The sequence below is a fragment of the Hyposmocoma kahamanoa genome, unplaced genomic scaffold (assembly GCF_003589595.1).
Source record: "Hyposmocoma kahamanoa isolate Upper Pololo Valley unplaced genomic scaffold, ASM358959v1 220, whole genome shotgun sequence".
In the NCBI taxonomy this organism is placed as follows: domain Eukaryota; kingdom Metazoa; phylum Arthropoda; class Insecta; order Lepidoptera; family Cosmopterigidae; genus Hyposmocoma; species Hyposmocoma kahamanoa.
In genome coordinates this window covers 5070615-5089242 of record NW_020653740.1, presented here as the reverse complement: position 1 = coordinate 5089242, position 18628 = coordinate 5070615, and the positions used below count along the sequence as shown (strand labels likewise).

The following is an 18628-nucleotide window of genomic DNA, read 5'->3' as shown; positions in this document are numbered from 1 at the left end:
TATCATTACTATTTAAGTGTAAAGATGACCGTGACAGTATTCATAATATTTTAAATTCCTTTAATTCGGTTAAAAATTGGCTATTGGACCACAACCTCAATATCAACCTAAAAAAATCTAGACTCATACAATTCAGGCCACATCAAAAAAGAAAATTAGACCTTAAAACAGTAATTAATACGTTAAATATTGCGGAAGTGGAAAACTTTAATTTGTTAGGTGTGAACATCGATTCACATTTAAATTGGAAAACGCACACTGAATTGTTAAAATCTAAGTTATCTTCATTCACCTACGCTTTGGCACTTTTAAAAACCAACTCAAATTATAAAGCGGCACTTACGGCCTATTATGCCTACGCCTACGCATGGCTGAAATACGGTATCATGTTGTGGGGTAGCAGCATAAACAAAGCAGATATTTTCGTAATGCAAAAGAAATGCATACGAATACTTATGAATTTAGGCCCCCAAGTTAGCTGTCGACCGTATTTTATTAAAGAAAAGCTACTTACTTTCCCCTCGCTATATATCCTTGAATCAGCATCATATATAAGGAAGCATATACAAGAATTCAAACATATAAAGAGTTTGAGAAGAAATTATCAACTGGAACTCCCCAAACCAAAATTAGAAATGTACAAAAACAGTCCTTATTACCGTGCAATAAAAATATATAACAAAATACCTACTGACATAAAAAATGAACCAAATGACGATCTGTTCTTTAAAAGTTTAAAAAAATATTTAATGGATAAAAATTATTATACAATTGACTACTACATAAAGTATTAAATAATATAAATAATGTGTGTGACATTCACATACTAATTTAACGTAACGAATCAAGCTAGAAATGCTTACCTAATAATTAATTGATATTGAGTTTACTTTACATGAGTTTAATTACATGTCATTTCTGAAAAATCCTTGACTTATATGCATATTATATCCTCTCGACCTGCTAAATAAATTGACAAGTTTGTTTTCTCGTTTATCAATACTACTTTAAAATGTTTTTTACTATATAAATTAACTTGCAGTGCCCTATTCAGGGTCATGTACTACTCTAGTCGTAATGCCTGTAAACATTGTAACACCTGACTATGTACATGAGTCAATAAATGAATACAATACAATACAATACAATACAATGATCAATAAATTAATATCTGACCGACAGAGGCTTTAGACGCGGAAAATCAGGATGCGGTATCTTTGCTTACTAACATATTGTCGGATTACCTGGACAGCAAGACGGCCTGTATGAGGTTTTTCTCGATTTGGCGAAGGCTTTCGATACCGTGGCCATACCCATTCTTATTCGAAAGTTGGAATCTCTTGGTATTCGTGGCATCGCACTCGACTGGTTTCATAGCTATCTGTCTGGTCGTTCCCAGAGCACAAGAATTGTAAATCAGTTAAGCAATCCCACGCCCATTGACTTTGGGGTGCCTCAAGGGAGTGTGCTGGGCCCCACCCTTTTTACTGTGTACATAAATGATATTGTCTCTGTTCTGGACCACACTGACACTATCTGCTATACAGACGATACCGCCATTATTTTCAGTGGTCCTAATTGGTCCAATGTATATAATTTGGTCGAGTGCGATATGTCACGGATAGCTGCTTGGCTTCGTGGCAATCTCTTGACGCTTAACTTGACGAAAACCCGTTTTCTGTGTTTCCATAAGACAAGTGCCTCAGCTCCTTTGTACTCCCCTGAAATCCCGGTTCATTCTTGCGACTCTGAAAAGCAAGTGTCAAAGCATCATTTGGGCCGCAAATATAAAATATCTTGACGTAGTTATAGATCAGAGGCTCACCTTCGGTGATCACTTGGTTGCTACCGCCAAAAGAGTACGTAAATTAAAAAACTTTTTTAGGAATCTCCGTGCGGCGGCCGACATAAGATTACTGGGGATGATATACAAGGCTCAATGCCAATCCATTATTACCTATTGTATCACTCTTTGGGGTGGCGCTGGAAAGCAAAACATGATGTTGACTGACAGGGCACAACGATCCGTTCTGAAAGTAATGATGAAAAAACCCATCAAATATCCAACTATTGCTCTATACGAGGAGTGTGGGGTCCTATCGGTTCGCGGTCTCTTTCTACTCGGAGTTATGGTTCTGGTGCATCGTGAAGTGACTTCTTCTCCTAATTATTGTAAGTTACTCGAAAACAGGCTTTTTAAACTTTATCTACCAGCTATAACTCCACCTTCGCCAGAAGATTTCCAAAATTCATGCATCCGTATATCTACAATAGAGTTAACGCTTTGTATAGCGTCAAGCTCTGCTCAAATTCGGAACTTAAGCATAAGGTCAATAAGTTGCTACGCACGTAAGACATACAATGAAATAGAGGACTTGCTAAAGGAGGTGCGCTAGTTCACTGCCTCAATCCTTCGTACATGCATGCACGCGAACACGCATACACGTGCACGCACGCACACACCCACCGACTCACACACACGCACTGATTCACACACACATACTTACGCGCACGTACACACAAACACACACACACACATCCTTTATATAGGTATATATATAAGGTAATTGGTATTGAATTAAAAATAGAATGAATATTATACATTAAACAATATATATATATATATAATCTAATATAATAATATAAAAATATGATAAGATAAAATAAAATAATGTATTATATAATAATAATAATAATGTTTGATCATAATAATTTTTTTCGCGTTTTTTTAATACACAAAATCAGTGTGCGCATCAACATCCGCAAATGTGTAAAAAAACTGCATCACCAAAAATCCTTCTTGAAATCATTAAGCTAGCCTGAAGGATGACATAGTAGATTTATAAGAACCAACTGTACAATTATGATGAATCACTAAAGATTGCTTTGCAGGTGCTAAGAACATAATTAAGTTTCATAATTCATAATACATTTATTGATTGTTTCATGTAGATTAACAGAGGTGATACATGATAGTATTCCAGCACATGAATTCTTTAAGGGCACTACAATAATAATAACTAATTATTAATGTTGTACACAAGCTTATGAAATATATTCAAACCAATGCAAAATTTTGGATTACAATAATTAACATTAACAGGCACAAATATAGTGATATAATTTAATTAATTAATTTATGGTCAAAATTGGATAAAAGTTTGAAGACAAGAAAAGGTTAAAACAAAAAAAATATATTAGTGTGAACAGTGTAAAGTCAGAATGGTTTAAAATAATCTGTTTGCATATCCCATCTTAGCCGCGGGGTTGGGTAATGCTGTACTAGTATATTCATTAAATTTATAATCCTTTTGCATTGACTTACAAATAAATGGACGACGGGTCTAATACAAAAACCACGAAAAAAATGTCCCAAGTCAACCTATTCGAAATTTAAATTGTAATGTCATCGCAGTATCGCGCTGTCAGTCGAACAAATGAAGACTAAAGCGGAGTTTGGCGCTCTGTATACGATTTTAGCGCCTTACAAGTGCGGACACTTTTTAGCGCGGACCCGACGTCTATATAATTGTAAGTCAATGTCCTTTTGCATCTAAATAGACTGTTCTCTTTGGGTAATTTCCAGATTAATTTTCTCTACTAATTTCTGTGACAATTTTTATTATTTAAATGTTCTAGAATATTATCATGAAGTATCGTTTAATATTCAAGTATAGTATCCTAAAATATTGTTTCTTAATTCACGATAAATGTACATATATATATACTCGAATACTTACTCGTAAATGATCATAATAAAATTTGCCACTGAAATTAGGCAGAGAAAACTAGATTGAAAATTACCCGTTTACTTCTTTTGAGACCTTAATAACGAGACGTAGGTCTTCATTATTAAAGACAAAAATATTTGACTTAATTTTACTAGAAAAATTTAAAACAAATCATAAACATTTCACTCAGTGTTTGCCAATCAACATCATAATAAATAAAAAAACACTTACACAAATATAATTATAATAAAGATTTATAATAGAAAATGACTTATAAATATTTAATTATTCGAAATCATAAACACGTTTTGTTTCAAATAGAATTCAAATACGTTTTTTTAGATACATATACAGGGCAATTTGTAAAAAATCCTCGCCATGTTACTAATGTCTTTTATAAATAACAACTTTCCATGACTTTTTATAGAACCAAAAATGAACTTTTAAGTTTTTGTTGTACATACTATCTGGCACTTTTTAATCGACTTTAAGAGGAAGGAGTATATTATACGTTCGGTTGTATGTACGAGTATGTTTTCCGATTTCTCCGTACATTGTGGACCGATTTAGAAAATTCTTTTTTTTTTTTAAAGGGTGCACTTTTGTGGTGGTCCATTGTCACCAAGTCAGAATCTGATGAGGGGAGCCCATGGAAATAGAGGAAAATCCTTAATTTTTATAGGCATGTCAGTGTACTCACCGATTTCTCCATCAATTGTGCACCGATTTTGAAAAGTCTTTTTTGTTTGAAAAGGTATACTCTCGAGGTGGTCCCTGATGCCAACGGAACTGTTCCTTTTCTATTACTAATTCGTTTCAGCTATCACAAATTACTAACTATTTTCTGCAAATAAAAGTCGACTTTTCATTTGACACAATACATGTAATCGACAAATCACCGTCAACATGAGAACCAGAAAAAAATGAAAATAATGTACAAAGGAGTCCGTAACAGTCCCATTGTCACCAAGAAGTCAGAATCTGATGGAGAGATCCCATGGTAATCGAAAAAAGCTGATAAGCAAACTTTTGAGGTCGGTTTTTTTTTTTCAATGAAAAAGTTACAATTATTATTAGGTCTGTATTTGGTAGTAAATTTTGCACAGAGTTATCACCGTCTAGAGCAATCTATTTAAATATTTTAATTTTTGTACGAAAGTAAAATGACATGAATTATTAAAGTCATGGAACAAAAGTTATTGTTTATGATGTTAGTAATAGGTACGGTCTTCAGAGATTGTTATTATTTAACAAATAACCCTGTGTACTTAAAACTACGACCACATTTACAAAATATGCAACACAAAAAGGTATATACCGCAAATGCGAGCTTTGGAAAACTACCACTTCTTATTAATTTTTGTTTTTTTTTATTTATCCATACTTATAAACTATCATTACAGGATTTTACCTAATGCGATAGTAAGCTACATATGAAATATCTGCCTGTAACTAATCTATATATTTTCATAACATATTACAAACAATTGTAAAAAAGTACCTACTTATTTATATGGAAATTGTCAAAAGTCGAACAAATTTTACATTTGAATTGACGCTATTCTCGGAATTTGGAGTTTACCCGGAATTGGAATTCTAAGTTCTGATGACTCTACTCGGATAGGATTATCCACCAAAGACGAGGCTTAATGACTGTCTACCTAAAATCACCTAAAGCTAAATTTACCAAAACCTGGCTGTATGATTTTAAAACTTTACCTTTCGCCTTAACAGAAAGAATTTAAAAAACGACAACATTAAATAATAGTAATGATGATTATTTATTTTTCGTAACACAATGATCTTAATAAACAGATCTCATACGTAAAAAAGAGCATTGTTGAATTTTATAACCTTTGTGGAGAGAGAGTACGTACTAGGCATAATAGACCTGTTCGCAAGCCCTCTATCTCAGAGTAGTCAGTCAACTTTACTAGCAGTAGAAGAAGAGATCCCCGTGAAAGAGTTCATCTAGGGAAGTATTGAACCTTTATTTTTTTTACGATACAAGGTGATGGGACGAACAAATCGTACGCCTGATGGTGAATTACGCGCCTGTCCATAACAGTTGCAGTGCCACTCAGAGCTTTAAATCGCAAAGATCTGATATACACTGCCTCTGCGCCCATCACCCTGAGACATAAGTTGAAAAGTCCCATGTGCCTGTAATTTCACCACCAATCAAATTTGTGTAGAATCTAGAGCCATGTCGTCTGTCCATACATCTCTATCTAACACGTAGTCTTCAATTTTCTAATATGAGTTTTCAATTAAAATATTTTTAATGTAGTTTTTTAACTTAATAAATGATAATCTTAATAATCTTATTGTAAAAACGTATACAGTTCCCCATAAAATAGTTTACCTTGGTTAAATGAAATCGTAGTACCATGAGCTTAGACTTAACTCTAAGGTTATGTATTATGGATATCTTCTTTCTTAATGAAATTATGTATATTTTTTTATTAAATAAGTCGATTACGTTATGTTATGCTTATATTCCAGATTATTATGATAAAGAGATAAGTTTTAAGATTTTTATCATTAAAGAGGGCAGGTCTTTACGATTTAAAGCCCTGAATGGCACTGCAACCGCTAACTAGGCGCACAACTTGGTCGTCCCGTCATAGTATCATAAAAAAGTTACACAAAGTGCTGGAGTTGAATTGCCGATAGTTTTGATTCATTTTATGTATTAAATCTTCAATAAATATAGAAAAATGACTAATAGAGCAGCGTTATTTAGTGTGTATGTTTGTGTATAAACATTTTATCATCCAACGCACGCCCTGTTTTGAAATACCTTACATGTCAGTATGTTTGTAAAGTGCTCCATGAAAAACTGTAAAGCAGATGGTTCACGTTTATAAATGAACATCATTAATTCATAACATCAACTACTCAACCCCATAAACATATTAATTAAACTGCCTCTGTGGCCGAACGGTTACCATGCCGGACTACCACGCAGAGGTTCCAGGTTAATCGAACCCGGGCCGGGAGAAATATTTGTAAGACTTACATTTGTTTCTCTCGTGAGTTTGGGTGTAATTTGTGGTTGTCTATATGTGTGTCCATGGCACCCGCGACACAGGGTTTCTCTAGTGCGGGGCTATGTTGAGTGTGTGTGTTATTATTATTATTATTATTATTATTATAAATTATGGTCAATTTATGTGATATTGTCCGACTTGTGATTTATTTAGTGCGCATATTGAATTAAAATGGTATTTACGATACAATACAATACAATACAAATATTCTTTATTGCACACTGGTACAAATACAAAACAATACAAAAACTAAAAAGATAGCTACAGCAGGCGGCCTTATTGCTATATAGCAATCTCTTCCAGGCAACTCTCGAGTTACAGAAAAAACTGTGAGTAATAAGTAATTGAGGGCGCAACAGAATACGTATTTAAAACACATATTGCACATACACAAATGAAAAAAAAGAAAAATAATAATAAAAACAGTCTAGAACATATAACCAAAAAAATGGTAATGAGTAAATAAAATACTTAAATAAATAAAATAAATAAATAACATTTTCTATTGTGAAGTAGTAATTAACCTTTATATATTATATACCTATTTCTGCCGCCAAACAATAATGTGCTGATGAAATTACAGACACATTGGACTTGCCAACTTATGTTTCAAAGTGACGGGTTCAGTGGCGGTGGCCTTTAGACCTTTTCGATCTAAATCTCTGAGTAGCTCTGCAACTGCTATTGACGGGCGCCAGGCGCTGGTGGTAAGCGACAACAAGTTTAAAGCTGGTTTATTACATAAAACTAACAAAACAATAATTTCAGTGCAGAGTACTAAAAAACCGACCTCAAAAGTACGGTGTTACATATATCGTCTCATCCGTAGAACAAAGATCTATGTGCAAAACTACTTGTTCTCTCGACATAGTACATTTCGGTCGTTCTTCTTCGCTGTAGATGTCAGATCGACTTGTTCGATTTTATGTTTCCGAAACGAAATAAGATATATAAATCCTCAAAACACCTTTACAAATTATTCTCGTAACGTACTTACTTTCTTTTTGCTATATAATCACATCGGACTATGTTCTTCGGATGTGTCGATATTAGCCAAGTTTTATTGAAATATCACCTAGTTCGCCACTATACAGGACTTTACACTGGAGACAATAAAAATCGGTTCTCACTACTCAAAGTATATTGAGAGAGAAAAACGCCTTGAATTGGAGAATAGCAATACCAACCATTAAAATAATTGCTCGTTAAGTAAAATTTAGGCGCTATTTGTATAAAATGAATTTTCATGCGTGATCAGCCACTCTTAGAGGTGGATGATTTTCTTCAAAATGAAATAAGACCACTATGGAGGTATCTTTCTAACAAAAAAAGAATCATGAAAATCGGTTCACAAATACCAGAGTTATCGCGTAACATAAAAAAACGTACAGTCGAATTGAGAACCTCCTCCTTTTAAAGTCGGTTAAAAAAATTCAATTCAACTTTCTCCAAGCAAGTGTAAAATAATTGAACATCATCACAAATAAAGCTTATTAGTGAACTGCAAAATAAATTGTAAATAAGCTCGAAATTGCCACACGTGATCTTGCTCCCGGTTACAATGCCGACCGTAGCTCCCAAAAATAACTGTTCTATTTGTTATTGCTGACCAAATTGTTTTGGTACAGCTCTAGTACTTAAAGCTTCTTACTATAGAAATTATAATTAAAAACGTAAACAAAATATACATTAAATAAAAGTATTTTATTTTAATTTTTTGTACTAAGTTTTTTTTAATATATGTACGTAGATAATTATCAAATTCAAATTCAAAATTCAAAATAATCTTTATTTGAAATCGTCACAATATTAAACTCTACCATCGACAATAATAACATAACAATGCAGATAAGATCTTCGAATCTTCCACGTCAAAATATTGTGGTTAAATATGTTGACATTATTTAATTTATTAGACTTTAGAACTGAAAAAAACTAAAAAAAAATTGCAATATTTTCTTTGATAAATCTATTGGACAGTTTTCAAAACGATTCCACAAATTCCGAGTGAGTGAACCGTGCGACTCCTACGCACCGGTTGTTTTGACCTAATTCTAAATTAACCGGACCGCTGCCGGTCTTCTCCCGCAACATAAAACACTTACGGGACATTTTATCGTTCGCGTAAATGTCCCGAATAATGCTTACGCTATTACTGTGAATGAAAAATCAAAGCGTCGTCGTATCAAACAGACGATCACATAAATTGAATCGTAATCATGTACTTGATTAGGATTTTATTGAAGTGTTTGTCAACGGAAACATAAACGAGCCTCTTGTAAATAAATATAAAGACAAATTTATTTAAATACAACTTAATCTAATATAATACAAGCAAAATGAATATAAATAAAGCTATTACAGTATTAAAATAAGCATTAAGAATCTAGCATGCTTCATTTTAACTTTAGAACCGAATGTTTAATTGCGATGCCTAAACTAAGTAAATGTGTACCTGTATTTTAGGCATTTTTGGGCAAAATTTCCTTATCTTATAACTTCAAAGAGACAATTTCTATATTTAATGGTTACCTACATAAAAAGAATTACGAAATAACTTCCAGCAAGCCCTCTGTTTCATTGAAAGTTTTACTCTGAAGCCACATTTTGACGGTCTTTTTACATTCTATTATGTTTCAAATGTTTTAATCATTCGCAAACAATTGAATGTTTACATATATGTACTTTGTTATATTTGTTTACAAATAATAAAACTTAGAAAATAATATATACCAAACTCATTCACGTATATCGCTTAAGAGGGAGCTGAGGAAAAATTCTTAATCTTCGATTTGATTTTAGAGGGGTATATCCACTTTAAAGTTAAAAATAAAATATTGTATAAGTAACTACACGATATATTCAAGCACAGACATTAATCAGAAACATAAAACAATAAAGTTTCCTCGATAGATAAAAATCACGAAATGACCTCTAATTTTCACATTTTTTCGATTTATCCTCGAAATGCTACAGATTATTAGGACAAAAATTAGATAATTAATTATATTTATGCATGATACGAACTACATATGAAGATATGAACTGTCACTACGGATTTTTTTTAATCCCTTTAGTTTTAGAGTTATTCCGCTAAAACGAATGGTACTTTTAATGCCCAAAATTCAACATCTGCTGTCGCATGTCACGCGAGCTTCAGGCATATATTTGTTTCACAAATTTGGGCGGAGCCAACGTCAAAACTTTTTTGGCATGAGAGCTCTTAAGTTTTTCCGCTATGTTGTTATAGGTATTATTTTACGAATATTTCTGATCAAATGCTTAGGTTTCCGCAATTACTACTCGTTGGATAATTACTACTTTTTTATATTAAAAAAAACCTACTTCAAAAGTTCGTGAAATTACATCTATTTGCCAAGTTTTATTGCAATCGGTTACCGGAAAGCGCGCGAAACGCGCGTGAAGCAGATTCATCCCCTAGTTTGCCACCCTTAGAGGTGGAACATTGTCTTCAAATTTTATAGAGGCCAATACTGAAGTATCCTCGTAGTAGGTACAGAAATGTTGGAGTAATCGCGTAACATACATAAACAAAAAATACAGTCGAATTGAGAACCTTCTCCTTTTTTAACGATTCTACGAAAGAAATTAGACGATAATTTTTTTTAATGTTTTTTGTATCGACAAAATGAAACATTTTTTCACATTTTTCGAATCTAAATAGCGTTCATTTGTTTTTTCAAACAATTTAACGTTTCGGACTCGCGCTTTTTAAAATTAGAATAATACACTTATTCTAATTTTATTATTTCTTTTTCTCAAACATACTCGGAAATGTACACGGAAAGTTTGTCATTTTCGGACCATGCGACTTCTTTCTGGCCAAGACCTGCAAAGTATGAAAATCCATTATTGTCCTCTTCTCTAAACTTTTAAATCTACCTACTAATAATGAACTATGTAAACAGGCAAAACAAAAACTCTTACACCAACTGCCCAGTGTTCATAACTGCGAGAATTAAAAATACCTACTTGTACCGCTTACCTACTTAAAAAAAAGAAAATGGCGGTAATATTTAGACTAAAGTGTTTTGGTATTCTGTTGTTTTGTCCCCTTTGTATTTTGGTCGCGAAAATTAGTGCTAGTGGGAAGAGTAATAACGAAAATACAGTAATAGATAGAGAATAGACTACTATTAATGTGCCTGGAAAAACAATAACATTTTCTTTTAGCAATTGTATTGTATAAATTTTAATGCTAGCTAATATTTTTTTTACTTTTTCTATTTTACATCTTCCTCTCTTTAGTCGTTTATTATTTCCTCGCATTGTTTAAGAAATAGTACATTATTGCGCAGGCCGGGAATTAAGTGATAGCTGGACGAGTATGAGTTACAAGGACGAGCGCCAGCAAGGCTTGTACTAATACGAGTCAAGCAATTCCCGTTCCCGCCGAGGCATATACAGAATTTTTCTATACTACTTTCCGAGCACAACATTAACGCTTTACAAATAGCCGAACTAAGTATGTAAGAAAGTAAAGAGTATACAGGGAAAACCAATTAACAACAATTTGTGAGTGTATATAGAAAATCCTAATTAACTTAACCTAATACATCGCCACCATTCTAACTTATAATTCTAGTAGTTTCTTTTTAAGACAAATATAAATTCTATATAAGCGTAGAATATAAGCGTAGTATGTATAATAAGAACATGGGCCACACCCGCCTGTTCACTTCCATCGGACTGTAGGGTTGTTATTATCATTTGTATCTACAGGTTGTAAACATAATTTGAAAAAAACAGAATAGAAATCATTTATTCTGTATAAGACCCACAGTACACACACATTACATTATTAAACAAAATACATAATAGTTTGCGACCACAAAATTAGATACAAAGCAAAATTCAAAGCACAGCATGACATCATTACAAACTATTTAACAATTTGCGGGTACGAAAGAAAACAAGAAAAAGGAATAAAAAAAAAAATAATAATTCAAAAATAAAAAGAAGAAAACTTAATAAATAATTAAAGTAACGAATAATTAACAAAACTGGCAGTATGTGCGCTCTGCCGTTACAGAATCCGTCATCCATTCAGCCTATTATCGTCTCACTGAAGGTGCTACGACGCTTTTTTTCAGTGGATATAGTAACAGAACGTATGGCACGGAACATAACAGATGTAGAACTAGATTACGTTGTCATAAGCACTATTTCAACAGAAAATTAAATTGTTTACACATACCTTATTTAAAAAAATTCGTCTTCACAAAGTCTCAAATTCATTTAAGCAATGTATACGCTTCTATAATAAGATTCCAATTTTAGTAGCAGTAGGTAGAGTTCCTTGTGAAAGTGTTCGTCCAGTGAAGTACTGCCACCTTTCTGCCGTCAAGCAGTAAGTTGGAAGGGTAAGGGTGTTGATGAAATTACAGGCACATGGGACTTGTCAACTTAGGTCTCAGGGTGACAGGTGTAGTGATGTGCCCGTAAGATCTTTACGATTTAAAGCTCTGAGTGACACTGCAATTGCTATGGCCAGGCGTGTAAAAAAAAATTTGGTATTCAAAATTTGCCATTTACGAGGTTTAAAACTATAGTGAAACAAAAAGGATATTAACTAGATTTAGCGTACTTGGATGACATAAATCCGTGGTATTGACCCGTTTAGCTCTAAAAAAAGGTAGCCTCGACCTAAGATGTTTAAATTAAGTATTATAATGACAAATGTATTCAATTGTATATTTATAAAGAACAACTCCTAAAGTTTCTTGCTCATTCTTCCCAGGGGAATCTGCCTTAGGAATGAGCAGTAAAGTTGAATCAGTATGACGATGTATAATTCGGTTACATATGAAATAACGATTATTTCACTTTGACGTTGAGTTTGACCGAAAGACTTCTAGTCTACAATTTTAAAATTATAGACTAGACCCCGCACTATGCAACGCGAGTGCACCGCGAGATCTACGCGTAGTGTACGTTCCACGCTGGGCGTTACACACATTTGTATGTGTCATATGAGCACAGCTTGATGTCGGTATGTATGCATAGGCACATACGGATATTGAAATTGAAACTAATATTATATATTTTTTATTGTATCAAGTGACGGGACGAACAAGTCGCATCACGCTGCTACGTTTGTATGGAATTACCATACTTGACTTACCACCAGGCGCACGACTTGTTCGTGCCGTCTCTTGATATAATAAAAAAATATATATGATATAAGTTTCAATTTCAAAATACAAATGTGCCTATGCATACATACCGACATCAAGCTGTGCCAATATTACCCAGGGTGTGCGGTGGGGTTTGCCCGGAACACACGCCTAAATTGGTTCAGGGTTGACGCGACAGGTTTAAATGAATTGGCCGTAAAAAGATTGTATAGCTGCTATTATAGACAAAATGGCATCATCACTTTTCACAATGCAACGATTAGTTAGGAAAATGTAAAGTTTTCATAAAGCCATTAATATTGTTGTTTGACGTCGACGCAGTGCCTTGTATATTCAGCGTCCTAAAATATAATAATAATAAATCTGCCAGATATAGACAGAGATAGATCATACCAATTACCTGGTCTCTACTACATAATTCCTTGTACTATAGGTACCAGAGCATTGTGAAGACTTTTGTTAACATCTCAATCTATTTTGTTTCGGTAGGATGCCGATAGATGGCGTTGAACCATTTGTGAGTATTCTCTAAAATGCGCTAATAGCGTTGTTAACTGAAATTGTATTAATTGCCAAGTGATTTACAATATATTATGAACATGCCGTTGGAAAATTTGGATATTTTTGGCACACTATACAGCAACGGAATTCACTCTGGGGATACCCACCAGAATCAATTCAGAAAAGATCATTTCCCATACGGGGGAATCGAAGCCGGGTCGTCCTCAAGCATCGTCCGCAGTGCAAAGCGTTTTACGTAAAATTTGTTGTGCATTATGAAATTTTTAAAATTATACCTTTATTAACAATTAGGATTCTTGACGTAATAAGGCCACATCTGCAAAATGACAACTTTTCAGGAGAAGTTAAATATTTTATGAACGAAATTAGACGATAACTTTTTTATGATTACATAGAAGTTATAAAATTGTGTATATAATTATTTTATGTAGTTCTTATTATTTTTATGACTGTCACGTGATAAAAACATTTGACGCATGATTATATGTGGCTTTAATAATAAAATATAGATCATTTAAATTGGTATAAACAAATACGAGTTTTTTTTAAATTACAAGTTGACAATGACGACACATGACAATGTGAAGTCCTAACTCTGCTATTGCACCAGCAAAGAGCTCACAAGGATTGGTAAAGTTACAGTAATATTGTACTTAGTACTTAGTTAATTAATTAGGACTTAAACATTACACTTGTTATAGTAACTTACAGGCACATGAGACTTGCCAACTTATAACACATAAATACTGTCCTATCTCAAAATTGTGTAGTTGAGAAAGCACAATTCGAAAATTTAAAAAATAATACGGACTAAATCTTATTGAGAATAGTATTTTATTTTTATTTATACATAATACTTAATTATCCATTCATAAACGAGATTAATATTATATTGGTTACATTCAGTATTTTTGAAATGTTCAAAACGTGTTTTCTCAATTCAACAATTTTGAGTTATGACAGTATTTGGTTAGTGACGGGCGCAGTGGCTGTACCCCTGAGATATTTACAATTTAAAGCTCTGAGTGGCACTGTAATCTCAACTATTATGGACAGGCATGTCGCTTATCACGATTTGTTTGTCCCGTCCTTGGTTGGAAAAAAAAATCGTACATCATCGTAGATACAAAATGTCAATGTTGATTTTAAATAACACGTAAGCAGTACCTAGGCATGTTACTCGTGTTATTGTTATTACTAGCACAATAATAATCAGTTGACGTTAAATTGAAGGGCGTTTAACGGGAACGAATCGATCAGAAGCAGAATGGCAGATATTTGTGGAAAGCTATTTGGCTCGCACGCGATGTCTCAAGTTCCTCGCTCCACTGCGACGGAGTATTTAGATATAACTATATCTCTTTCTGCTCTGATTTCTCCTTTACAGTATCAGTTGTGTTATTTGTAAGTAACCCGTTACCTACAACGGGTATGTAGTCCACATTAGTCTGGTACAAACAAACAGTTTAGTCTTACCCCATTATCACTGTACTCTGTACTGTTTATCTGTTTAACATTTCAGGGGAAATGTTCTTCTTTGGTCAGTAGTCTGGTCAGAAATACCCTCGTTGTCTTTTGTCCAAAAGAAAATAGGTCTAATTTTGAATTTCTGTCAGTCTAATCAACCGCTGGTCATTCCAGAGCTGACCACAGATATTGCTTATTAATTTGTTTTATTCAATGTAAAAATGAGATTCAGATGTTATCCCGTGACCAAACAGGGTGTGACCGCTCTGAATAATGAGGAGAAATATATTTCATTTTACATTATATTGAATGTTATATTTTATTTCTGCCAAACTGGCAGTAATGTGATCATTAACTCTGTTTCGATTTTGAAAGGTAAGGGTGCTGGTGATTTTTTTTAAATTACTGGCAGGTAATACTTGTCAACTTATGTCTCAGGGTGACGGGCGCAGTGGCAGTGCCCCTTAGATCTTTGCGATTTAAAGCTCTAAAGGGCACTGTAGCTGGTCTTGAATAGGCGTGTTGCTTGCCAGCAGGCGCAAGACTTCTTCGTCCCGTCGATTGATCTCATAAAAAAAAAGTTATACCATGGTAATAAACCTGTTGTTTGTAATAATTAAAAACCCGAAATTCTCTATTCAGATTTAAATTAAAAATCAAATCATTTACCGATAAAAGAAGATTTTACTATATGGTTCCCTGGGTTTGGATAGTCACTCCAGATTGTATATTTTCATGCATGTGTTGTAAACTGTGAACCTTCCTTTGGTGGATTTGCGTGACTCAAATAAAAGGTTATGAGAACAATGCGGCGCGATACCCAGGCGGCTTATAAAATGTCCCTAGCTACCTATAATTTTGCGCAGCGTCACGAAACTTTCAATTCGTTAGGCCGTTGCATGTTTTTGTTAGTATTTAATATATATATACCACACCATAATGACATCCTTAAGTAATTTATAAATTATGACTGGGAAATGCTACAACTCATCTACTTGTTTTATCCCTGTCTGACAACGACGCAAATGCTGAATATTGGGGACTAGTTCAGTTTATAAACGGTAACTCATAGACTAAGAATATATTTTATCTACTTAGTAGTCTTAAGTTCCATTTTGAAAAATATCTTATTTTTCTGAAAAATAAATATTTTTCCAATATTTTTTCTTTCATTTTCCACATTTGACGTTGACATCTGTCAAAAGTGGAAGGTACTGAACGAAAACGATCGAGCCAACAACAGTGGTGGTGGTGTGGTTGGTGGAGGTTTTTCCACTGTTGTGAAATTAGATTTAAATCTCGTTTTTTTTTTCAGTAGCTTCTAGCTAAACAAATTTATTTTATGATTCACGCCAAATAAAACTTCAAAAGATATATGTAAGCGTAGAACATAACATGAGCATTCCAAATTATATTTTTCCATTTTTTCGGGAATTTTTCAGGAAATATTTACACTATTTGAAATAACTACAAGGCAAGAAAATATAGAATGCCGCCAAAACTGATACACATTTTTGTAGCCCGTCGAAATTCTGTGACTTAGAACGCTCCAAGAATTTAATCCAACAATAAAATGAAAGAAAATTGCTCTTCCGCGAACCTAGTGAAGATTAAACGTACAGAATTGTTGCGCTTGCACACTAAACTCAGAGTATATTTTTGGTTTTTGTTTGTTAGGGATTATAATTGCGTGTGTGTTATTAAACATTTTATTAATGTTTTACCTGTAGGTGAGAAAATTAACTGCGCAAAAAATCTTCAACACGAGACAAACCTTCACTGAATTCACGGAGTAGCAAAGTAATTTAGATCCATTTTTATTAAGTCAAGTCTCCGTAGGAGAACCCCTAATACCTAAGGATATTGTCTATAGAATGTGCTAATTTGTTACACAATAGGATGTACTTCATTTTACCATATATAATCCCGAAAACAGTCTAAACTAAAAATCTAAAACGAATTTTTTAAGAATGAAATATCTAACTTTGCACGTAATTATTATATGGACATAATTCTTTTTATGTACTAAAGAGAATCTGCAAAATTTTTGTTTTCAACTGAAGCCCTATAGTTATTAAATTCACATTTATCCCAATCTTTGAAAATTGCCCAGTGGCTTAACGTCGCGCCGCGATTCCTTCTGCCCCGTCAGTCGCCATCGGGCGCCTGTCGACGTCGGATTTGTGTTAAATTTTTTCCACCTGTTCTTACTTTGTTCGTATCAATTTTCAGCGCGCGGCTGCGGGAAGCAAGGGGCAATCCCCCACACCTCACCTTCTAAAATGTTGGCTCACATTGAAATACCTTGCCTTAAAAATATATAGAACTTTGTGGTATCATGTAATATTCTGCCAAGTATAGAGCATTTTCCATATGAATTACAGGCTATACCAAGTCCGCGTGGGGCTCCGCGTATCGCCGAAAGTGCCAGTGCACATCGAGGCATCAGTATCGAGCAGCAATGGCGGCGCGCGCGCAGGCCGGCCTGCCGCCAACGCTGCACTCATCGGTGGGCTGGCCGCCTCGCGCCCCTTCCAGATCATGTACCGCAACGAGGAGGTCACGCTCAGGGATATCGTGCACTTTAGAGCCCATTTGCTTGGTGAGTACCGAATACTATATATTTCTGGCACGGTTTTTATAGGAGATTTATTCTCGGTGAAAACAACCGTCGGAGGGGTAAAATGATCAGTGGTTTTTCAATGACACATTTTCTTACATATTCATTCATTTTTCATTCATCCACTAATCACATACCTAAGTATGTGATTAGTGGATGAATGAAAAATGAAAATGAAAAATGAAAGACATTGTATCGTGATATGAACTAATTCATATCACGGTAAAATATCTCATAAATAACTATGCCCTTTCAGAGGCTACTGTCTTAAATTTCGTACCATAACGTCGAACTCTTTTACAGTATGCATAATAAAAATAAGAGGCGAGTTGTTTCACACTATATCAGCGACGAATAGCTTTATAGAGTAATTTGCTAGTATGATCATTTTCAACCGTTACCACTGTGCAAAGATAGGGTGAATGTATTTTCTGAAGACATCAACAAATAAAACTCTACTAACATGAACCGACATTTGAAATATATAGGTAAGAACCACATTAAACTTTCAATGCTTGAAAAAGTAATAAAGTCTTATAACGGTCCAAACGTTGCTTGTGTGCGGCATGATGGTAGCGTCCGGAGCCATATTACGAGTTTTAGGCCCCCGAGGGCGCAGGAACTCACCTAATCCCGGTCTCGAGGAAGCGCTCTGTGCGATTATTAATTTGCCCCTCGTGACACCATTTTCTGTGAAACTCGTTACAAAGTTGCACAAAAGTGGTATTAGTTTTTGCAAATTCACATTAATCGGATTCGACATTCTTCTTGTTATATGGAGAAAGAAGTTCCTCAAAACTAAATGAAACGTAAATAAATAGCAATTATTCGCCTTAATACGTATAAGGTCATCATATCAATAATGAATAATCTTAAAAGTATTATAAATATTTATTTTTATAAATATATATTTATTATAAATAATAATATAACAATAATTTAAAATTTCTTCATAAACATAAAAAAATTAAAATTATTTAAATTATTAAAAAATCATCCTCGCAAGCATCCCTCTTAAGCTCGCATAAACATGCCACAGACGCTGCAAAAGCGAGGAAGCTTCAATCAAGGAAAAAT

General features: G+C 33.9%; 1 protein-coding gene across 1 annotated transcript in view; it reads left to right on the top strand.

Annotated features, from left to right (window-relative positions):
- Positions 1-18628, top strand: part of LOC113228074 (protein FAM135A) — a 43615-nt gene that overhangs the window by 11483 nt on the left and 13504 nt on the right. Inside the window, exon 2 of the mRNA XM_026461214.1 lies at positions 17316-17533. Within this exon, the coding sequence (XP_026316999.1) occupies positions 17316-17533 (218 nt within the window). The remainder of the gene's footprint in view (positions 1-17315; positions 17534-18628) is intronic.